Source organism: Lissotriton helveticus, chromosome 11 (assembly GCF_964261635.1).
Source record: "Lissotriton helveticus chromosome 11, aLisHel1.1, whole genome shotgun sequence".
Lineage (NCBI taxonomy): Eukaryota > Metazoa > Chordata > Amphibia > Caudata > Salamandridae > Lissotriton > Lissotriton helveticus.
Genome location: NC_136072.1, coordinates 942136347 through 942161197, shown reverse-complemented (window position 1 = coordinate 942161197; position 24851 = coordinate 942136347). Strand labels below are relative to the sequence as shown.

At 50.9% G+C, this 24851-nt stretch overlaps 1 protein-coding gene across 1 annotated transcript in view; it reads right to left on the bottom strand.

The window, feature by feature from the left end:
• Positions 1 to 1665: 1665 nt before the first annotated feature.
• The window catches only part of LOC144791350 (solute carrier family 2, facilitated glucose transporter member 11-like), a 736021-nt gene continuing 712835 nt past the window's right edge, over positions 1666 to 24851 (bottom strand). The window contains exon 12 of the mRNA XM_078666027.1: positions 1666 to 3189. Within this exon, the coding sequence (XP_078522153.1) occupies positions 2992 to 3189 (198 nt within the window). The 3' untranslated portion in view covers positions 1666 to 2991. The remainder of the gene's footprint in view (positions 3190 to 24851) is intronic.

The following is a 24851-nucleotide window of genomic DNA, read 5'->3' as shown; positions in this document are numbered from 1 at the left end:
TCACAAATTGTAACAGCCCCAGTTCCTAATTGTCAGTTGCAGTATGCAGAACTTAGAAGCTCTGCGAGGTGAGTGGTGGTAGGAGGTCAAAGTTCTGCTTAGTGAGTGATAGTGGGAGGTCAAATGTTTGCTCATGGAGGCTCAGACAAACAGAACTACATTTCCCAGCTAAAAGGGGCAAGTTGCTAATTGAGCATCAGGTATTACCCAATCATTTAACAGGTCGCAGAACAAGAAATGTCATCGTGTTTCCAATGAGTCATCCCTTGTTGTTCAAGGTTACCAACTCCACAACCTTGAATATGTAACAACAAGCTTCACTCACAGCTTTGTATTCTCTGACTCCTTCCCTCCAAAACTCCTTTTTACTCATCCGAAAGCCTCTTCCTACTGCTAAGACTTTATAAAAAAAAAAATCCTTCACTCTTTTATCCCTCCACTATCCTTTTTCAATAAAAATTAACAGACTAACATGTTTCACTTCTCAAATTCCATATTCCATATTCAACTATACTAATATACTGCCCAAATAACTGAATAACATATCTACTACTCAAATTACTTCATATTTATACTATACTAATTTTCAACACTAATCCCTTATGGGTTCCGGAGTGGCGTGCTACTCAACAGAAAAGCGCTTCAACGCCCATCAGTGGTAACAAGTGCTATATGAATGCAAATCTTTCTTCCCCTTTTATCCATCCGCTATCCTTCTCACTCCAAGTAACAGACTAATATCCACCACTGAAATTACCTCATATTTCACCATATTAATTCACCACTAATCCTCTATAGGCTCCCTGAATAAAATGCGTCAACAAGCGAGCGATAAATAAATACAAACCTTTGTCCTACTCTATCCTTCTGCTATCATTCCAACTCCAAATAACTGATTAACCTATCCACCACTTAAAATGTACTTGCATGTTTCACTATACTAATTCAACACTAATCCTCTGTGGGTCCCGGAGTAGCTTGCTACCCGCCGAAAAAGCGCTTCGACGCCTCGTCAGGGGTTAAATGCGCTATATAAATGCAATTACAATACAATACAATTACAATACATTTGGGTGCTAATTTGTCATCCCAAAGGAACAGCTCTGTTTAACAAGGACGTGGGTGATGCTAGTCGAGGTCCTCCTCGCCAGTATTAAAAAGAAGCTTCCAGTGGTTCAGGGTTAAAACTTCTTAATCTGGTCTCGCAGTGGATGGCAACAACCACCTCATGACTCCTTTATCTGTTCATGTCCCAACATTTGCCAAATACCCAGGTCCAGCAAAGGTAAACACTAGACTTTTAAGTAAACATAGAGATACAGCACGACTCGGGCAGGAGTGGCAATAGTGGGCACCAAGCGTTTTTTCCCGGTGTGCCGGAAGGGTGGGGGCTGGTTTTGGACAGGTGGGGGCCGGTATTGCAGCTGTGCTGCAATATCCTCCCCTGGTACCAAAAGCAGAAGTGTTTCCCACAGCACCCCCTTTTATCCCCCCGGACCGATCCGACTTAATTGCCAGGGCTGGTCTCCCTTCCCAGTACGGCCCTGAGCACGAGACGCACTCACAAGACGACAACCAGAGAAAAAACATATATGACACAATGCTCAGCTGTGGCAGACATAGATCAGCGCAAGTCTTGTTCTTTCCGGTTAAGTTTCTTTATTAAAAACATTATTTTTTATGATCCACTGCAGATATTGTATGTTATGTCAGTAAGATTTATAGAGCTCGCGAATACCCGGAAGTGTCTTGGCGCTGTGATTGCGGTAAGCCCAACTGATGCATTTAGTACTGAAATAGCCACGTTTTTAATCCCTTCCTGAAAATGGTGAGGGAGCTTGCATTTCTGAGCACCGTTGGGAGCATGTTCCAGAGTTTTGCGGTGCGGCAGGAGAAACTTCGTCCGCCCCACTTTGAGGACCGTGTTCTCAGAACTTTCATAAGTCTAGCACCTGTGGAACGTAGCCGTCTGGACAGTTCATACCAGGCAAATAGATGCCTCAGAAATATAGGCCCTGTATTGGTCAATGCCTTGTATGCTAGACACAGTGACTTTAATTTAATTTAATTTAATCCGTTGTGCCACCGGAAGCCAGTGGAGTTTACGAATTTCCTTGGCTACTGATTCATGCTTTGGGATGTTCAGCAGAAGTCTTGCAGCAGCATTTTGAACTGTCTGAAGCTTTTATTGATGTTGCTTCTGCATGCTCAGGTAGAGCCCATTGCAGTAATCCAGTTTTGACTGAATCAGTGTAGTTACGACCGTCTTTCTAGATTCAGTGGGGATGTAAGGTAAAGTCTTCATAAGATTTTTATCAAAAAATGAGAGGCAGAGACAATCGCCTTTGTCTGATAGGATAGTGTTAGTTTATTATCAATCATAGCTCCCAGATTTTTGACCTTCTGAGCTGGTTTTGGCGGTTCACCCATCTCTGCCGGCCACCAGAGGTTATCCCATCTGGGTTGCAGATTACCGAAGACTACTACTTCGGTCTTCTCAGAGTTAAGCTTAAGACAGTGTTTTTTCCCATCCAACTGTTTATTTCCTTCATACAATTTTGAAACTGTAAAGTGGGGGAGGATTGAAGTTTGTACGCTGCCACCACTACTGGGTGTAATCGGCGTAGGCTGTGAGACTAAAGCCAAACTCTCGGATCAGAGGGGCGAGTTCAGATACGTACATGTTAAAAAAGTATGGACTCAGAGATGATCCCTGTGGGACTCCGCATGGGAGGACATACGGATCCAATTTATACTTGTCCAACATCACTGTTTGTCTCCTTTCTGTTTCTGTAGAACTGGTGGTCTCAACAATACATGGCATCATTTATAAAAGACGTTTATAAATTTGTTATGAATACATATATATTTCACTTGGTGGACAACAATAGTTAGTTCCTAAGCATAAATGGTAGTACAACATAATATTTTAAGAAAACATTGAAAGACATAGATTAACACAATAACTAGTGTTTAATATTTTTGTGCCATTTACAAGTCTGTGTCAACCACAATCTCTCCATTTTGTTCAGGATTCAGGTTGCCTTTTATTCTGTTCAGATGTTGAAATTTGTCCTTAATTTCAAGAAAAGATTTGTTCTTGGTCTCCGGAATAATGAAGAAAATAAATGTTGCTGCTAGGGAACACTCGACAAAGAAGACAAGGAAACAGTAGTGGGTTAGTCCATTCTAAAAAGAGAAAAGATTTAATATTTCATTAGACTTAGGTGTGCATACACCGTTCATAAAGGCAGTAGTTTGTAGATACCTACAAATGTCAGCCAATTTCACACAGTTTAAATAATGCGCTTCAAACCGTAACTAAGGTCTCCAAACCATTGTTTTGATTCAACCTCCTGCCTTGGAACACCCTCTCCAGCATGTTTAGAATAGGTATTTAGATAAATGCTTTGGAAGTGTTTGATAGAAGGGTGGTACTGTCAGGTAGTTGTAATTCCTTTTCTGCATGTTTGAATGAATGAATGAAATACTACTTCCATAGCACTAACCGCTGCTTCATAGAAGTGTCCTCGTGCTAACCAGTAGGATAATTATTGATCAACAATTAACTTTGCTTAAAAAGGAAAGTCTTCATTTCCTTGAACCAAGATGTGGAATCCAGTTTTCTAAGCATCAAGGGCAGGCATAGTTTATCCGCCAAACATGAGATGGTGCGTCCCCCATTTCTATCTCGATTAACTCTTGGTATAGCTAGGAGCTACTTATTGATGGGCCACAAGTCTATCTTTGGCCTATACCAGTTTAATCTCTGGTGAAGAAAGAGCAGGCCTTTCTGTTGTACAGCTCTAAAAGTGATTAACAAAGATTTGAAAATGATCCATTTTTCTATCGTCAGCCAGTGCAACTCCATGAGATCCTGTCTCAGAGGGTGTCTTTCGGGATACTTAGAATGAGAGAATGAGCTGAGCAGCAGCATTTTTTATATTTTGTAGTTTGTGGAGAGATTTAGCAGAAAACGCGGGAAAAGAGAGTTGAAATAGTCTAGCCGGAAGGTCACAAAGGCTTATACAATTAATCTCCTGGCGTTCACTGATAAACATTTTAGAAGCTTAAATAGAGATTTTAAAAGTCTAAAACATAATCTAGTAATATCCCCAATATGGGATTTGAAGGAAAGATCTGAATCAAATCTTACCGCAGGTTTCTGGGGGGAGGGGGTAGGTGGAGATCTACAGGGATTGTGGCCATAGATACCTCTGATCGAAAAGAAAGGGGTTGCCAAAATCCGATACCTCTGACTTATCAGTATTAAGTTTCAAGCAATTTAACTCCATCCGGTTTGCAACTACCTCTATGCAGCCCTAAAATGCACTTCTAGTGATCTGCCATATTGGCTGAAACTAGAGTAACACTAGTGTGTCATCAGCATACAATACGAGCTTTAAGCCCTTTTCAATCACCTCTGCTATACACATGTTGAAAAGAGTAGGGCTTAAAGTCGAAATCTGCAGAACATCGGATCTTAAATCTGTGAAACCAGATGTAAAAGGGGGAGATGAACAGAATATTATTATTTCTCTTCTTATTTTTCTGGTAAATACTTTCACCTGTAGTTTCTTAACACTTATAGTACTAGAGTGGTTGAAAACCTAACTAGAAGTCCCTTAATGCAATAAGCCTGTTTAAATAGCAATGTTTTTAGCAATCAGCAAAAAGTCCATTGTCCATCCCTAGCAAAATTCTATCTGGTAAAGCATTCAATGTAGATGGGGCAACTACAAAGAAGCTACAACCTCCTGTCCTATATTTTACACAATTTAGGAATAACCAGCTAGTTTGCCTCACTGGATCTATGCATTTTAGAAGGTATGCCCTTTTTCACTGTTTATGCCAAGAAGATATTGCCAGTGTTGTATAGGCTTGAACACCATACAGTACTCCTTAAATCAAATACACTCCTGCATTGTAAGCAAGGGCTACTTTCTAAACAATGGCATAGAATGTGAATACCGAGGAAGGAGAAAAGTCAAATGTGCTGATTGATTCTGGATAATCTGAAGTTTATGCAGGGCACTGTGAGGAAGATCCGCATAGACCTAATTAGCATAATCAAGTCTTAAATTGATAGCTGAAGTTACAATTAACTTCCTTGCTTCAAAAGACAGATGTGCAATCTTCCTCAGTGTTTTTCACAAAAAGAGCATTTTTACACTAAAGCCCCTACTTGGGTTTTTAATGATAGGTTTCCATCTATCACTACCCTAAAACTCCAAGCAAGGGAAACTGGAGCTGGTGTTGGACCAAGATCTATTGGCTAGAAGTTGGCACTTCAAAGATTAGCCCTATTATTCACACTATTTCAGTTTTATCAGTATTTTTTTAACTCTTTTTATTAACATAAAATAAAGAAAACAATGTAATGCATCGGGTGACAGACACATCCCACATTGATCGAATATACATTTTCATATTACAAAATAAAATACACAGAATAACAATCGTAGGGATCAAAGGGACTCCAGTGCTACTGCTACTTCTTCAATGACCGGAGGAGTACAGATATCCCCCCTATATTAATTCCATGCACCCCAGATCTTCCCCCATTTCTTGGGGCAACCCCTGGCAACGTACACAGACCTCTCCCTGTACATGCACCAGTCCAAATCTTCCATCCACTTCCCAATCTGCGGCGCCTGACTGGCTCCCCATAGCTGTGCAATGTTTCGTTTGGCGATCATGCACGCCAGGGTCACCCATAATTTCCCATTTGAATTCAGGTCAGTGGGTTCCCATACATTCAGGACACACGGTCTGGCCTGTAGCGCCAATTCCACCCCCATAATCTCTCGGATATTTTCGTGTATATTGGTCCAATAGTCCTGTATATCAGGGCAGTGCCATAGTATGTGCATAAACGTTCTGATCTCCCCGCATCCCCTCCGACACTCCCCACTGTCCGCCAGTCCCATCCGGACTAGCTGAGGGCCCGTAGTGTAGGTTCTATGCAGAATATTCAGTTGGACCAGCCTGAGTCTCATCTGGATGGCTACTACCTTTGGGGAGGAGACCGCCTCCCTCCAGTCCTCATCGTCCAACACTAGACCGTCTGCACCCCATTGCTCCCTGATGATCACTAATGGGTCCCACATATGATTAATTAGTTTCTTATAGATCAGGGAGATAGTTTTTTCTGGAAGGTGTCCATCTAGTACCCGGTCCTCCAGTGGGGATGCCTCCGGAGGCGTGGTGCCCCTTCGGATATGCGCCAACAGGGCATGCCTGACCTGAATATATTGATAACGCTCGCTCTCCTGTAGATGATATTTTCTTTGTAGATCATCGAATGTAAGGATCTCATCTTTCCCCTAAATGTCCTTAATCTGCGAGATCCCAATGAGGTCCCACTTGTCAAATCCCTTTGTTTTCCACAGACTACCCAATCTCTCCGAATTCCACAATGGGGTTGCGAGAGTTAGTTTCCCGTCCCATTTAAGGTGACGGGTGGCTGCGTGCCACACTTGCACCGCGTGGGATTTGACCGCGATCCATCGCATATCCGGGATCCAATGGGGACCCATAGACAGCGTGGTTTATCGCCGCGATGCCCAATAGTATTTTCGGAGGTCTGGCAAACCAATCCCCCCGTCATGCCAGGGAAGAATAAGCTTGGAGAAAGCGATACGGGGCCTGCCCTCGCAAAGAAGCTGTCCCTGGAAGGACTCAATTTCCTTGAAGTATATGGAAGGTACCGGATCCATTGAATTCTGAAGCGCATAGAGGAAACGGGGAAGGGCCATTATTTTAAATAGCACTGCCTGACCCAAGAGGAAGAGCGGCAATGATTTCCATCTCGCCACGTCTCTGTAGAACCTAGCCAAAGCTGGACCTAGATTATTCTCATATCTTAATTTCGGATCCATGGTAATATATATACCCAAGTATTGAAACCCCACTGGTTCAATTTGTAGTGGGCAGGAACTCGGAAGGAGGACAAAGAGCACCGACTTCGCCCAGTTGACTGCAAAGCCGGAATATTCCTCAAAGATTGCCAGGACATCAAGAAAGTTTGAGCTAAGAGGCCCTAGGAGAAGTGAGATATAGCAGAATATCATCTGCATACAACGAGATCTTATCTTCCCACTCGGATGTTCAACGCAATCCTCTGATCGATGGGTCACAACGGACCCACGCCGCGAGCAGCTCAAGTGCCAGAGCAAATAATAGCGGGGACAGAGGGCACCCCTGTCTTGTGCCTCTGGCCAGAGCAAAGTCAGTGGATTTGTGATTATTCACCATCACTCTAGCAAGAGGATCTGTGTATAGGAGACGGACCCATCCTATAAATTCATGGCCGATACCCACTTTCTTGAGAACTGCAAATAAATAGGGCCACTCAACCCTATCGAAAGCCATGGTCGCATCTAATGATAACAAGGCCGCCGGTTCATTTATCTTAGAAGCGCCACCCAAAACTCCATGCAACCTTTAGTGCTGTATTCCGGCGCGGCATAAAACCGGACTGATCCGGATGGATCAGGGTGGTGATGACCTTGGCTAGTCTGGTCGCCAGCAGTTTTGCCAGCACCTTGGGCTCGGTATTTAAGAGCGAGATTGGCCGGTAGGAAGAGCATAGCGTCCTAGGTTTCCCCTCTTTATGAATTGTTATAATGTTTGCCACTCGTTGATCATAGGGAAGCTGGACCTTTTCCTTGCTTTCGACAAACATGGCACGGAGAAAAGGTATCAACTTATTGGCACTGAGTTTATACAGCTCAATGGGAATTCCGTTTGGGCCTGTGGCCTTCCCGGAGTGGACCCCCCTAATAGCTTGTGCCACTTTGTCATCTGTAAGAGGGGAATCTAGATATTTCCCATCATCTTCCGACAGTATGGGCATTCGGATGTCTCGTATCATAGTTGCATTGTCAGGCTCTGTATAGCTCCCTGCGGATTTATAGACCGTGCTATAATGGGTGGCGAACTTCTCTACTATCCCTTGTGGGTCTGTTACCATATTTGACTCCCCTATCTGCAACTCTGGGACCAGCCTCGAAGCACGCTCCCCTTTCTCCAACCACGCGATCAATTTCCCTGCCTTATCGCCAAGTTCGTATATCCTACTCTGGGTGTTTGCATGCTGTACTTTGGCCCTGGCTCCTGTATCCATCTTGAAGTAGTCTCAACCGGTGCATACCCTCAGGGGTGGCGTCTCTCGAAACCTCCTCCTCCATACTTATCACTTCTGCCTCTATCCTTTCCACCTCTGCCCGGCCCTTCCTCCTCCTCCCAGCGACTAACGATAGGACTTCCCCTCTAATGACCGTCCTGTAAGCCTCCCACAGAGACTGTGCCGAGTCAACTGTCCCCACATTCTCCTGGAAATATCTCTCTGTGACTTGTATCACCTCTTTCTTAGTGTCCTGGTCCCTCAGGTGCCAGGCATTAATGGGGGCTGTCCTTCCCACATCTCTCAGCCCCACCTCCACCCTGAGTCAGATTGGGGAGTGATCAGAGATCCCTCTTCCTAAACAGCACACCTCACGAACCCACGCTGCCTGCGACGCTGGTACTAGGATATAATCTATTCTTAATAGGGAGTGTTGCACAGCTGAGGCGTGTGTGTAGTGCACTCCATCTGGATTCCTCAGCCTCCACCCATCTGTTAGCCCCGTTGTTTCTATGAAGTCTGGCAACCACCACTGTGATGGCAGCAGAGTTCGGGCAGGGTGCCTATGTACTTCCCCATCAATCACAGCGTTAAAGTCACCACCCAGAATCAGCACACCTGCGGGCAGGGTTAAAGAAATTGCATATAAATCTCGAAAGGTGACGGTCTGCAGACCTGGTGGAACATACACAGACAAAACAGTGACAACTCTACCCTCCCAAATTCCCGAAACTCCTACGTATCTACCTCGTTTATCAGTCCAGGTGGCCTGGACAGTCAATGGGAAGGAGTTCCTCACCAGTATGCCCACCACCCTGGATCCCATGGTGAATCCGGCATGCGCCATCAATTTATAACCTCCCCTGAGTAGCGCTACACAACGGTTTCCGACCAGGTAAAGTAAAGTAAAGTCCAAATTTGTAAAGCGCACAATCACCCGTAAGGGTCTCTAGGCGCTGGGGGCCGTCGGGAAGATTAAGCGAGCTATTGCCCAGAGTCACATGGTGCTGGGCTAACCTGCCGCTGGAGCCGGGGATCGAACCGTGGTCCCCAGATTCCAGCGTCAGTCACCCTGGCCGCGGCGCCACACCTCTCCCAGGTGTGTCTCTTGAAGTAATACCACACCCGGGGAGTGCCTCCTGATCAATTGATTCACCATCCCCTGTTTTATCTTGTCCCCGAGGCCATTCACATTCCAGCAGAGTGCGGATATCCCTAATCCCTGTCTATCAGAAGACATTACAATGGTGTACTACGTCTAAATCACCCGATGCAACAAAAAAGGAAAAACAAACTGCAAATATGTGTGTGCATAATAAAAGTGAAAACACAAAACACCCTTCAACTCTCAATCCTCCCCCCACCCTCTACCCCTGCATGTAGCTAACACTCATACCCAACTAGCAGTGTGCCTGTCGCCCCCAAACCTACTCTACAAGTAACTAAAAGTAGAAAATAGAGGAGGGCCCCCGAGCAAGCCCCCCACCCCCTCCCCCTTCCCCCCATCGCTACCCTGATTTATACCCGCCCCAACTCCCGCAACAATTAACTACAATGTACGCCCACTCAGTCTCCGTGGTGCACCAGTTTATTGTTCATCTGCCTCTCCTCGGTCCCGGCCCCCCGCGTCTGGGACGTGTGTAGTCTCCAACCAATCCGCCACCACCTCTGGATTGTCAAAAAACCAGGCCTTCCCGTTGAGTTCCACCCGAAGGCGGGCCGAAAACATCATGGCATATTTTATTCCCTTGTCTCTCACTTTCTTCTTTACCAACAAAAAGCCCTGACGTTGCTTTTGTACCATTTGGGTAAAGTCCAGAAAGAAAGAGAGAGTCGCATTCTCAAATCTCAACGGAGCCCCAGCTCTAGCCGCCTGGAGGATCGCATCTCTGTCCCGAAAGTTCAAAACCCTAGCGATGATAGGACGGGGGGTACCCCCGGTCTGGGTCTACCCCCCGGGACTCTGTGTGCACGCTCACCCGTGAAGGAGTTGCTAAGACCTTTGGGTTTGAGGTGGTTCAGAACAAGATTTTCAACAAACAGGTCCGGTGTTTGGCCTTCCGACTTCTCTGGCACCCCCAGTATACGAACGTTGTTGTGCCTTGCCCTTCCTTCGTAATCATCCAGCTTGCGATCCGTGAGAACTTTGGAGGCCTTAAGATCACGCACCTCTTGTTGCAACAGGTTCACATTGTCTATTAGGATGGCTGTCTTAAGTTCCAGTGTCTTGACCTTCTCTCTTGCCTTTGTGAGGTCCGCTCTTATCAAACCCACCTCAATTGTGACGGTGTCGAGTTTATTGTCTAGGGCTTCCATCTTCTGGCCCAGGGCTGACTGAACTCCGGTGATAGCTGCCATGAGATCCGTCAGTGTCGGCTCATCTTTGGCAAGAGGGGCCCTTTTTGATTCCACCGGGGACCCCTTAGGCAGAGTGTAGCAGTCCAGTTTGTTGGACCGGGGCTGGGACTTATCCAGTTCAGTTTTTGTCACCATCTCGCCGTCTTATCTCCTTCTTCTCCTCTCCACGCCAGTAGTCAAGGTCTCAGCTTCTCTGCCCACTTCCGATGTTTGATGACTGGCTGTCTCCCCACTTAGCCCCACTCGCCTCTGCCAGGCCGCGTCCGGCCGCTCGATCCGCGTCGCTCCCCGCACACTCCTCAGCTCCCGGGGAGGTATATATCTAACCCTAGGTCACTGGTCACCTCAAGGTTTCCCCTCCGGACCAAGTGTCTGGCCGACTCCGACGGATCTCTGCCTTACTAAGCAAGTGCCGTGGCTGGATCACTCTCCAGGATCTCTCAAACGTTGACCGGTGTCACTACTGTTAGAAATGGGAATTCCTGGTTGGCTAAGGCTTGCGCCAAAGCCAGGCAGAAACCCCCATTCTAGTCAGGGCAAGGAAGTCACCCGCCAAGATAACCCCTGCTCACCCCCTTGGTAGCTTGGCACGAGCAGTCAGGCTTATCTCAGAGGCGATGTGTAAAGCATTTGGGCACGCACCCACCAGCAACAACACCCCAGGCCCCCCACAAAAGGAACTCCAGACAAGGTATATGTAAAAATAGCCTTTGTATTACGAAACACATTAGATAATAACCACACACTTTACAATGTGCCAGAGGCACGGGTAGAATTTACAGGGGATTATATACATGGGACAGGGCCACAAGGACCACTGTCAGGAATAAGCATTTTTAGAACTAGCTTTTGGTAGAATTACCACTTGGTAGAAGTAACACATTTAGAACATAGAACATATAACAACTGGCGGCGGATACGGACCGTACCTTCCGTTCTGGTTGCGCGGGATAATGCGAGTGATCTCCTCCGTAGGCCGTAGCGGGCGGGGGCAGCCGGCGCGCTACAGGCGTGTGACTGGGGCGATCAAGGTGTGCGGCTCAGAGAAGGAGGGCCAGCGAAGCGGACGCAGCTCAGTGGAGAGTGGCGCGGCTCGAGGCATGAGGGCGGCCAGACACGGGCTGCAAAAGGGGGGTGAGCGAGGCACACTTAAGGCGAGGCCCCAGCAGCCCAAGGAGATCAGACAAGTCCCAGCAATTTGTCAGGGAAGGCACAATAGAGTCCACTGGTCCTGGGACTCTGGTCAGGGGGCGAGCTCAGTATCAAGCCCTTGGAGATAGTTTTAAGCACCAAATAGCAAATGTAGCACACAACCAGTAACCACTAGAGAAAGGTAAGTACCACCTACGCAACCCTAACCACCTTAGGAAAATATCACGCAGGGAACCATGAACTCACTAGCATAACTATACTAGGAAACACAACCACCTAAGCATAAAAATACATTTAGGGGTATAGGTCAGGAGCATTACACATGATGCATAAAAACACATTCAGAGGTGTAGATAAGACACATAATGCATAAAAATACATTCAGAGGTGTCAGAACACAGGGTGCGCAAAACATACTACACACAGTACATTTCCTAACACCCAAAGCATTAGCGCATGAATCATAACAGCACATAAATCACATTAGCGCAGAAATCACATTTAGCACATAACTCACATCAAAGTCCAGGTTGCGCCACAGCGCCAACACCTAAACGTAGCAGTTGCCCACTACTTGCTGGGCAGCTGGGGACAATAACAGGGCCTAAACGCTGCAGCTGGCACTAACTCCTGAGTCCAAAGAACAAGTCCCATAAAAAGTAAAACCTAAACGGTGCAGCTGCCCACTACTTGCTGGGCAGTTGTGAAACAACTACGACAGGGCTCTCACTAGCCCTCAGGAACCAAAACTGCGCCACGTTTGAGCCTTCTAGGACAATATTGCGGCATGGAGCTCTCACTAGCCCTTAGGAAGAAAGACTGCGCAAAAGGTTGGAGCCCTCTGGCTCTAGAAATCCATATGGCGTGCATGGGAGCCCTCTAGGCTCTTAAACAACTGGGCCCATTGGAGCACTCTGGCTCCTAAAGTACAATAATGCCCCCGGGAGCCTCGTGGCTCTAAACAACAATGCCCTCGCACTGGTGGAGCCTCTCAGGCTCGAAATACAAATGTCCACTGGAGCCCTCTGGCTCTGAGAATGAACACGCCCGTAGGCTCAGGAAGTCATTACCAAACCGTAGGGGCGGCCCACTGCCATCTGGGGCCACCCTAACTACCACCAACATACTGGGCCTTCAACGGGCAGCACCACTTGCCCACCCGGAGCCCCCCCAGCCCTTTAACACTCACCGGGCTGTTGTGTGGGCGGGGGCTCCTCCTCTCGCGATGTGGCAGCGCTTCTTCTGCGGAGCTCCCCATGGCTCCTGGGAGCCCCGCGCTGTCGTTGTCGGCCTCGCCGCCATGTGGATTCACCCGGGCCCCCACCTGGGACCCGGGGCTCGCTGCCCTTACCGCGGGGCTCTCCCTTCCACATGGGAGCCCCGCGAAAGCTTGCGCCGGCCTCTTCCACCATGAGGGCAGGCAGGCAGCATCTCCGATCTCCCTCTCCATATGGGAGACCGGCAACGTAGGAAAAAGGCTTCCCCCAGGCAGGGGGAAGCGGAAGTGATCGCATCCAGGCCCCGCCCACAGTCAGGCGGGCTCGGGCCTGGCTTCTGGTTTCGCAGCGGCGACAGCACTGGCTTTTCCTTTTCTCGGGGGCAAGAGGGGTAGGCACCCTCCAAAATAAATAAAATAAAACCCCGGAGTGATGCAGGGTGGGCACCTGCAATTGCAGCAATAATCGGGGTTGGCAACCGAATTTACTAATGCGGGCATAAGGCAGGGTAGGCTCCTGCCTTATTAAAAATAGGAAAACGCGGGCATAATGCAGGGTGGGCACCTGCAAGGAAGTCAAGGGCAAATTAAGAGACAGCGCTTCCCAGGCGCTAGGGCAGGTAAAAGGTCTTGTGGCTAAAGGGGATCAGTCCTCAGGGGAGAGATGAGCCCAAAGGTCCTCAAAGATAAGAAGGGCATCCAGGGACAAAGCAGGGCAGAAGGTACCCCATAGTTCCTCCAGTAATCCAGGACATCAGCAGTCCAGGGGCTGGGCAGGGCGCAGGGAGGCAAGCCTTCCCATGGGCTCCAGCAGCAGCACGCCCCTGGCAGATTCAAGTAGGCACACAAGAACATTTAACAAGAGGTCACAGCCACTTTTTATACAGAGAAATCCTTTGTCTAAAGGTGCAGGCAAGGGGTGAACCAGATACAACTGGTTCCTGAGCACTTTGTTTTGCTTAGCCCCTCTGCCTATTCACAGGATGGGTCAGGGACATCAGACACACCACAGGGGGTGGAGCAGGCATTGTGGAGTGAAAGCCCAGCCCTATTCAGGTCTCAGGTGCACTCCTCCCCAGGCATCCACATGCAGATCTCCCATTCACCACCGGGGCGGACCCATCCTGACTCCAGGAGCCTGGCACACCAGCCAGACCCAGCCAATCACAAGCCAGAATATTCACTGCACAGACAGGCCAACTTCTAGAAGTGGCACTTCCACACTAGACACAATAACGCCGCACACATTATCGCGCAGCATTTAATCACACGAGTCTACACATACCAAATTTGCATCTGTACTCCCAACGCATCAGGAACTACCAGGGACACACACATTCCCCATGCATTTCTATGGGAGGGCAGGCCAATCTCACACACGCACTCAGAGAGCACACGCACTTTACACTGCGCCACAGTGCTAAAGTGCGCAAGGACCAGAAATCAGTACAATTATGTAACACTAAAAAGCAAAAAGTTCAGGGGTGAACCTGCCAGAAGGGCCAAGTCCAACACAGCCCCCTTCCAGCCAAAACACAGGGCAGACCAATCACCACTGTGATGGATTTCCCGGCTTTGGCCGATAGAACACGGACGCGGGCCCGTACTGCAGGGACACTCTCCAGTTTTACGCCCTGTTGTTCCACAAGACAAGCACATACCTTTAAAAAAAAGAAATTCAGGCCCAACCAGGCTACCCCACTGGTACTCCTTAGTTGTCCACGGCCAGGACCAGGCCCTAGGCGACCCAGATACCACTGGTCCATGCCAATCCACAGAGTGGGGGGTAGTAACCCCTGGCCTACAATAACCATTCTCCACCCTCCTTCTCAGTGTATTTCCAAACTACCACTGATCCTCCAACCTAGGGTTCGCACCCTCAGGCTGACTAGAGGTCACGGGCAAGAATGCCCCACCCTACCTCTACTTCTGGGGTTGCGCAGTCGCCCAGGAGAAGCACCCTCCAGAACACCACTCTCCCACCAGTTCGGGACGTTACTCCCATAGCAGCCATGACGGCGGTCAGACCATGCCATAGAGGCGTAGTGAGGCGTTGCACAGTGCGGTGCCTACAGAACACCAGGGTGGTCAATGACGGCGAGGTCACAGCTCCCTGAACTGGTCTACCATCTGGGATCTAAATTCACCGGATGCACAGGGGTCAGACTTCCTCTGACCCCCTTCCAGAGTTCTGCACCCTCCCAACTGGAGTGGTACCCCTAGAAGACAAACCGGCCAGGACACTGGCTACAGTCGCCCTGCCGTCCAGGACAGGCAAACACCTGAACCTGGCTCCCCAACCTAGGGACGCTACCCTTTGGTCAGATGCCTGGCGCACCAGGACTTCTACAAGTTGAAAATAAAGTCTAAGACTTTCTCTCCTCCTTCAGCAGCAAGGCAACCACTGCAGGCCAATCCCCCAGGTCAGGGACAGTACTCCTCCATACAGCTTACCCGGTTCCTTCTCTTCAGACAGAAGTTCCTTCTTGTAACTTCAGGACACTACTTACAGTTGCCCTTACGTCCAGATCCAGAGACACCGGCTACTGGCTCCCCAACCGAGGGACGTACACCTTTGGTCAGATGCCTGGTGCACCAGGACTTCCTTGAGGGTGACAGAACTAATGTGTTGTGTACAAGTCTGCCTGACACTCAGGACAGAAGTGGCATCACCATGGTCACTCCCCGGCGACACAACCCTTCTGGCTGGCCCCTGACCCACTGGTTCCCCCACTGGGGAGCCTCTCAGGCTCGAAATACAAATGTCCACTGGAGCCCTCTGGCTCTGAGAATGAACTCGCCCACAGGCTCAGGAAGTCATTACCAAACCCTTGGGGCGGCCCACTGCCATCCGGGGCCACCCTAACTACTACCAACATACTGGGCCTTCAACGGGCAGCACCACTTGGCCACCCGGAGCCCCCTCCAGCCCTTTAACACTCACCGGGCTGTTGTGTGGGCGGGGGCTCCTCCTCTCGTGATGTGGTAGCGCTTCTCCTGCGGGGCTCCCCTGGGCTCCTGGGAGCCCCGCGCTGTCGTTGGCGGCCTCGCCGCCATGTGGATTCACCCGGGCCCCCTCCTGGGACCCGGGGCTCGCTGCCCTCACCACTGGGCTCTCCCTTCCACATGGGGGCCCGCGAAAGCTTGCGCGGGCCTCTTCCGGCATGAGGGCAGGCAGGCAGCATCTCCGGTCTCCCTCTCCATATGGGAGACCGGCAATGTAGGAAAAAGGCTTCCCCCAGGCAGGGGGAAGCGGAAGTGACCGCATCCAGGCCCCGCCCACAGTCAGGCGGGCTCGGGCCTGGCTTCCGGTTTCGCCACGGCGGCAGCACCGGCTTTTCCTTTTCTCGGGGGCAAGAGGGGTAGGCACCCTCCAAATTAAATAAAATAAAACCCTGGAGTGATGCAGGGTGGGCACCTGCAATTGCGGCAATAATCGGGGTAGGCACCCGAATTTACAAGAATACCAATGCGGGCATAAGGCAGGGTAGGCTCCTGCCTCATTAAAAATAGGAAAACGCAGGCATAATGCAGGGTGGGCACCTGCAAGGAAGTCAAGGGCAAATTAAGAGACAGCGCTTCCCAGGCGCTAGGGCAGGCAAAAGGTCTTGTGGCTAAAGGGGATCAGTCCTCAGGGGAGAGATGAGCCCAAAGGTCCTCAAAGATAAGAAGGGCATCCAGGGGCAAAGCAGGGCAGAAGGGTCACCATAGTTCATCCAGTAATCCAGGACATCAGCAGTCCAGGGGCTGGGCAGGGCCCAGGGAGGCAAGCCTTCCCATGGGCCCCAGCAGCAGCACGCCCCTGGCAGATTCAAGTAGGCACACAAGAACATTTAACAAGAGGTTACAGCCTCTTTTTATACAGAGAAATCCTTTGTCTAAAGGTGCAGGCAAGGGGCGAACCAGATACAACTGGTTCCTGAGCACTTTGTTTTGCTCAGCCCCTCTGCCTATTCACAGGATGGGTCAGGGACATCAGACACGCCACAGGGGGTGGAGCAGGCATTGTGGAGGGATAGCCCAGCCCTATTCAGGTCTCAGGTGCACTCCTCCCCAGGCATCCACATGCAGATCTCCCATTCACCACCGGGGCAGACCCATCCTGACTCCAGGAGCCTGGCACACCAGCCAGCCCCAGCCAATCACAAGCCAGAACATTCACTGCACAGACAGGCCAAAGACTGTCACCCACGCACTGGTCACGAGTCGACTGGATTATGGTAACACACTTTACGCCGGAATCACAACAAAATTACAGAAAAAACTCCAGCGCATCCAAAACGCGTCAGCGAGACTCATATCAGACATCCCGCGGCAAGATCACATCACCGGACATCTAAAAGACCTCCACTGGCTTCCCGTCAACAAAAGAATTACTTTCCGCCTTCTCACCCACACACACAAGGCCCTCTACAATCTAGGACCCGAATGCCTCAACACTCGACTGTCCTTCTACAATCCCACCCACCAACTAAGATCGTCCAATCAAGCCCTCGCCGCAGTCCCGCGCATCCGGAAATCCACCATGGGTGGCAGATCCTTCTCCTTCCTGGCTGCCAAGACCTGGAACTCACTCCCCACCCACCTCCGCCTTAATCAGAACCACATCTCCTTCAGAAAAGAACTGAAAACCTGGCTATTCGACAAATAATTGAACCCCTTCCCCTAGCGCCTTGAGACCCTCTGGGTGAGTAGTGCGCTATACAAATGCATGAACTTGAACTTGAACAATAACGCTGCGCACATTATCGCGCAGCATTTAATCACATGAGTCTGCACATACCAAACTTGCATCTGTACTCCCAACGCATCAGGAACTACCAGGGACACACACATTCCCCATGCATTTCTATGGGAGGGCAGGCCAATCTCTCACACGCACTCAGAGAGCACACGCACTTTACACTGCGCCACAGTGCTAAAGTGCGCAAGGACCAGAAATCAGTACAATTATGTAACACTAAAAAGCAAAAAGTTCAGGGGTGAACCTGCCAGAAGGGCCAAGTACAACAACTACCAACTCACTGAGTGGCACCTTACCACTCTTTAAATATGTCCAGCAACATTGCTCACCGTCCAGACCACTGCCACTGTCTCCTAGGTGCCTCCTACACAGTGTGAATTTCCCCCCTTAGATCAGCCGCTCCCAAATTCTTCTCCATATGACCTCAACGCTGTCGCCTTCACCTTTGCGCCCCCCCAGCCAACACATCTCTCAGGGACCTCCAGGCAGGGCCACCACGGCGATCATAGCCCGATCTCCAAGGCCTGCCCCAGCTCTCCTTCAAGCTCAGATCGAGCTTAGATCCCTGCAATCAGGTTGCACTCCACTCTGGGCGATCTCTGGGGCTGCTAATGTCTCTTGGGCCCCCCTTCAATATTCTCTGGCACTCCGGGCGTTTCCCTCTGTGCCCCTGCACCTACCTCGCTGCTCCGCTACTGTGGCCAGACTGTAGGGCCCGCCGATTGCCCCAGGCCGATTGTCCTTCCCAACCGGATAGGGCCTGCCCCTCCCGGCCGTCGGCGCCCGGTGTTTACGCACTGTTGGCGGCCGCCCCGCTACTCGATGCCCCGGCTTCCAGGCCGGAGCAGGCCTCAGTCTTCTCGGCAGTATATCTCTGCCGCCGGACCTCGGGGTGGTGTTAGGAACAACACCCATGGGCGTCGCTTTTGTAGCCGGCCGCGGGAGCAGGGTTCAGGCCCAGGATAAAGGGCAGGATATCATGGCCGGAGAGGGAGGTCGGCAGAGCCGAGTCCCTAAGCGGCCATCTTGGTCGCTGGCTCGGCTCCTCTCAGTTTTATCAGTATTTAACGTCAACTGAGTTCTAGTAATCCAGATCCAACTAGAGATAAATCTCATAGTGTTTGAAACTTTTCATATGATGCTGGGGTATTAACCATGTGAAATAATAGTTAAAATATTAGTTGAGAATCATCCCAGTAATTATAAACGCTACATCCTGATGTTGTTACTGCCACTTTTAGTGATTTTATTGACAAATTAAACAAGTGAGTTGACAGGTAGGAGCCCTGTGAGACTTCACATTCAAGTCCACTTGCTTTGGAGATGTAATTTCCAAGCTTCACTGACTGTGTGCGACCTTGTATAAAGGACTTGACCCACTCAAGGGATTTGCCCTACACCCCTGTCTCTGTTACACAGTCAATCAAAATTGTATGATCAACTGTGTCAAAAGCAGCAGAATGGGTGGTGGACAAGTAGCCTTAGGAGATCCTGATTTAACTATGTTAAGTAGTTGTTTTAAATTATCCTCCCATATGACAGGGAAGCTGGGCATCGCCATCGGAAACAAAAGCACCCTTTGCCTCACCACCTACAAGGACGACCTCTCGGCCAACATGGAGCACCTCCACTTCCAGGTCCAAACCATCCCGAACACCACCCTCCATTGCTCCCTCATCTGCAGACCCCCTGGACCCTGCCCACTCTTCAGCGATTCCATCACAGACTTCACGCATGCCACGCTGTCGCCTCCACAGACTACATTCTCCTTGGCGATCTCAACTTTCACCTGGACAACCCCAATGACAAAAAAACCTCGTCCCAGAGACTAGCCACAGTTGGACTAAAAACAACTGATAACCTCCCCAACCCACTCAGCGGGCCACACGCTTGACCCCATCTTCTCTGCCAGCGACAACATCACCTTCAGCCACACCACCAAGCTCTTGTGGACCGACCGCTGCTGCGTCCACTTCCTGTTCACCAAACCCACCATACACCACCACGCCTACATCTACCTCTGTAGAAGCTGGAACAAGGTCACCGAAGAACAGCTCACTACCTCCTTCAGCAAAACCCCTCCACCGACATCTACAGATGCCAACACTGCTGCACGCAACCTCCACTGATGGTATTCCGACTGCGCAGACACTTTGGCTCCCTCATGAAAGACCCAAGAAAGTGATGCTCCAAGAAAGGCAGATGGTTGCCTACCGCCCTTCATGAGTCCAGATGCACATGTAGACTGCTCGAGAAGAGAAAGAGTAGCACCAAGATCCCGGAAGCCCATTCAGCCTTCAAGGCCGCTGTCACCGCACACCACCATCTCATCAGAACAACGATGAAAGCGGCCCTACAAGAAAGGATAATCGCCAATGCACTTAACAGAAAGGAACTTTTCACCGTGGTCAAAGAATTTATCAGACCCAGCACAGAGACAGCAGACATCCTCCCCCAAGACCTTTGCAATAACCTTAGCACCTACTTCGTCCGCAAGATCAAGGAGATATACGACAACTTCAACAGCCTCGATACTCAAGACCCTTCTAACTCACCCGCAACCACCATACTCTATAACACCGGACCCCAACAGACCCTACTCAGCTGGACCCCCCTCACCACAGACAACAATCTGAAAATCACGAAGAGCATCACTCTGGAGCACCCTTGGACCCCTGCCTGCATCACATCTTAAACAGAGCAGGCATCACCATTGACCTACAACTCTGCCGGACCTTCAACCCTGCCACCTTATCGGAAGACTGGAAACACGCATAGATCAACCCCTTGCTAAAGAAACCCTCAGCTGACCCGACAGACCCCAAGAACTTCAGACCCATTTCTCTCTTCCCCAGCAAAGGTCGTCGAGCAGTCGCTTCAATGCCCAACTTTCCGAGTTCATTGAAGCGAACGCATCCTGGACCTCTTTCAATCCGGCTTCCAAAGCAACCACAGCACCGAGACCGCCCTCCTCGCCGCCACAGAGATGACCGAGTGCCCTTCTCAACTGAGGCGGAACTTCAGCCATTACCCTCCTGGATTTCTTGACCGCCTTCAATACCGTCTTTCACCACACCCTAGACACAAGACTCCATGATGCAGGCATCCGCAACAAAGCCCTGGAATGGATACGCTCTTTCCTCACCGTCCGAACCTCCATTCCTCTTGGAACCCATAGAGATCAGCTGCGGAGTACTTCAAGGCTTCTCCCTGAGCCCCATGCTTTTCAACATATACATGGCCCTGCTTGCAGCCCACCTCAGAAACCACGGACTCCACATCATCTCCTATGCCGACGACACCCAGCTGATTCTCTCCCTCACTAACGAACCCAGAGTGGCAAAGAACAACTTTCATGACGGGATGAAGGCTGTCACCTCCTGGATGAAGCAGCTGCCTCAAGCTCCACCCAGGAAAGACTGAAGTGTTCATCATGGGCTTCAACTCATCTGCCTGGAATGACTTCAGTGGCCTGCTGCACTTGGAACCTCCCCCACACCCAAAGACCACACGTGGCACCTCCGCATCATCCTGGACTCCTCGCTCACAAAGAACTGCTAGATCAATGCTGTCTCATCATCCTGCTTCCACACACTATGCCTGCTTTGAAAGATCTTCAAACGGGATCCCCACCGAGTCCAGAAAAATGGTCACCCACGCACTCATCAGCAGTAGAATCTACAACGGCAATGCACTCTACGCCGGCATCACCCAGAAACGTCTCAAGAAACTGCAAAACATTCATAATGCCTGCCAGATTCATCCTCAACACCCCCCACTGCAGCCATATCACCAGTAACCTCAGAGATCTGAATTGGCTCCAAGTCAACAAAAGCTCACCTTCAAGCTCCTCACACATGCCTACAAAGCCCTTCATGACACAGGACCTGCATGCCTCAACCACTGCCTCACATTCCACATCCCCAATAGAGACCTCCACTCCACCCAAATGGCCCTGGCTACCGTCCCACTTATCCATATCCGCAAGACCACAGCCGGAGGAAGATCCTTCTCCTACCCCGCAGCAAAGACCTGGAACGCCCTTTCTCTCCACCACAGGCAATCGCCTTCACTGCCTTAAATCAGAAAGGACCTCAAGACCTGGTTCTTCAACTGAACCAAAGCACCTTCGATGGACCAGCAGCTTCCCCCAGCATCTTGAGACCCTTACAGGTGAGTGGTCATGCTTTACAAGCCATTGATTTATTGAGAGGTTGATTGACTTTGTATTCAACTTGTCCCGTGCTATATTTTGTTTTAAATTCTGCTAGATGATATCTGTACCACAGTAAATGAAGGGGGCCCTGCCCCCCCTCAGCTCTTCAGTGAGAGCTGTGAGAGAGGCTTACGCTAAAGCAAGCCTCTCTCCCTCTAAAGCAGGTGCAGGCTGTCTGCAGCCTGCTCTGAGCCCCTCGCCCCCTCCCTCTGACTGAAGAGAAACACAGTATCAACATACATTGTTTTTCTTCAGTCAGAGGTGCCAGGCCCGGAAAGAAGATGAGGGGTGAGGGCCCATAGACAGCATAATCCCAACAGGGCTCTGCTCCTCTGAGAAGAGCCAAGGACAAGAATGGGGGTGGGGGCCCCAGAGAGCAGGAGGCAGCACAGAGCACTGCTCGGGACCCTGACAAGGAGGTGGGGGGGGGGCAGAGAGAGCAGGAGGCAGCACAGAGCACTGCTCGGGACCCTGACAAGGAGGGGGGCAGAGAGAGAGCAGGAGGCAGCACAGAGCACCGCTCAAGACCCTGACAAGGACGGGGGACTGGGGGCCCCAGAGAGAGAGGAGGCAGCACAGAGCACTGCTCGGGACCCTGACAAGGACGGGGGCTGGGGGCTTCAGAGAGAGAGGAGGCGGCACAGAGCACTGCTCAGGACCCTGACAAGGACGGGGGGCTGGGGGCCCCAGAGAGAGAAGAGGCAGCACAGAGCACTGCTTGGGACCCTGACAAGGACGGGATCGGGGCCCCAGAGAGAGAGCAGGAGGCAGCACCAGGCACTGCCCGGGACCCTGACAAGAGTGGGAGTGTGGGCCCCCAGAGAGAGCATTCTCCAGGGCAAAGCTCATATGAGAAGGGATGAGGCAGCAAAATGGTGCCCTCAGGTAAGCACTCTTGATAGAAGCACCATGTGGGCGTCCGCAGAGGGGGGGAAGGGGGGCTGAGAAGGGTGCAAGGCAGAGGGGAGAAGGGTGCAAGGTAGAGAGGTGAAGGGTGCAAGGTAGAGAGGAGAAAGGTGCAAGGTAGAGAGGAGAAAGGTGCAAGGCAGAGAGGAGATGGGTGCAAGGCGGAGAGGAGATGGGTGCAAGGCGGAGAGAAGATGGGTGCACGGCAGAGGGGAGAAGGGTGCAAGGCAGAGAGGAGAAGGGTGCAAGGCAGAGGGGAGAAGGGTGCAAGACAGAGGGGAGAAGGGTGCAAGGCAGAGAGGAGAAGGGTGCAAGGCAGAGAGGAGAAGGGTGCAAGGCAGAGGGGAGAAGGGTGCAAGGCAGAGAGGAGATGGGTGCAAGGCAGAGGGGAGAAGGGTGCAAGGTTGAGAGGAGAAGGGTGCAAGGTGGAGAGGAGATGGGTGCAAGGCGGAGGGGAGAAGGGTGCAAGGCGGAGGGGAGAATGGTGCAAGGCAGAGAGGAGAAGGGTGCAAGGCAGCGGGGAGAAGGGTGCAAGGCAGAGGGGAGAAGTGTGCAAGGCAGAGAGGAGAAGGGTGCAAGGTAGAGAGGAGAAGGGTGCAAGGTGGAGGGGAGATGGGTGCAAGGCGGAGAGGAGATGGGTGCAAGGCGTAGGGGAGAAGGTTGCAAGGTAGAGAGGAGATGGGTGCAAGGCAGAGGGGAGAAGGGTGCAAGGCAGAGGGGAGAAGGGTGCAAGGCAGAGGGGAGAAGGGTGCAAGGCAGAGGGGAGAATGGTGCAAGGTAGAGAGGAGAAGGGTGCAAGGTAGAGGGGAGAAGGGTGCATGGTAGAGGGGAGAAGGGTGCAAGGTAGAGGGGAGAAGGGTACAAGGTAGAGAGGAGAAGGGTGCAAGACAGAGAGGAGATGGGTGTAAGGCGGAGAGGAGATGGGTGCAAGGCGGAGAGGAGATGAGTGCAAGGCAGAGGGGAGAAGGGTGCAAGGTAGAGGGGAGAAGGGTATAAGGCAGAGGGGAGAAGGGTGCAAGGCAGAGGGGAGATGGGTGCAAGGTAGAGAGGAGAAGGGTGCAAGGGAGAGAGGAGAAGGGTGCAAGGCAGAGGGGAGAAGGGTGCAAGGCGGAGGGGAGAAGGGTGCAAGGCAGAGGGGAGAAGGGTGCAAGGCGGAGGGGGAGAAGGGTGCAAGGCGGAGGGGGAGAAGGGTGCAAGGCAGAGGGGAGAAGGGTGCAAGGCAGAGTGGAGAATGGTGCAAGGCAGAGGGGAGAATGGTGCAAGGCAGAGGGGAGAAGGGTGCAAGGCAGAGGGGAGAAGGGTGCTAGGCAGAGGGGAGGAGGGTGCAAGGTAGAGGGGAGAATGGTGCAAGGTAGAAACGGGTGCAAGGCGGAGGGGAGAAGGGTGCAAGGGGGAGGGGGAGAAGGGTGCAAGGGAGAAGGTGAGAAGGGTGCAAGGCAGAGGGGAGAAGAGTGCAAGGGGGGATGGTGATGAAGGAAAAAATGTGCCCTCCCTGGAAACATTTCTGCAGACGCCCATGGCAACGCACACTACTTTGTGAGAGAGAGTGGAGAGAGAGTGGAGTGAGGTAGAGGGTGGAGTGAGAGAGATTGGAGTGAGAGAGAGAGCGGAGTGAGAGAGAGTGGAGCAAGAGAGTGAGCGGAGCAAGAGAGAGAGTGGAGCAAGAGAGAGAGTGGAGCAAGAGAGAGAGTGGAGCAAGAGAGAGAGTGGAGAGAGAGAGAGTGGAGATAGAGAGTGGATAGAGAGTGGAGAGAGACAGTGGAGAGAGAGAGAGAGAGTAGAGAGAGAGTAGAGAGGGAGGGTGGAGAGAGAGAGTAGAGAGAGAGTGGAGAGCGAGAGTGAAGAGCGAGAGTGGAGAGAGAGAGTGGAGAGAGAGTGGAGAGAGAAAGAGTAGAGAGAGAGAAAGTGGAGAGAGAGAGAGTAGAGAGCATAGAGAGAGTAGAGAGAGAGTAGAGAGAGATTGGAGAGAGACAGTGGAGAGAGAAACAGTGGAGAGAGAGACAGTGGACAGAGAAAGTAGGGAGAGAGAGTGGAGAGAGAGACAGTGGAGAGAGAGAGACAGTGGAGGGAGAGAGTGGAGAGAGAGTGGAGAGAGAGTGGAGAGAGAGTGGAGAGAGAGTAGAGAGAGACA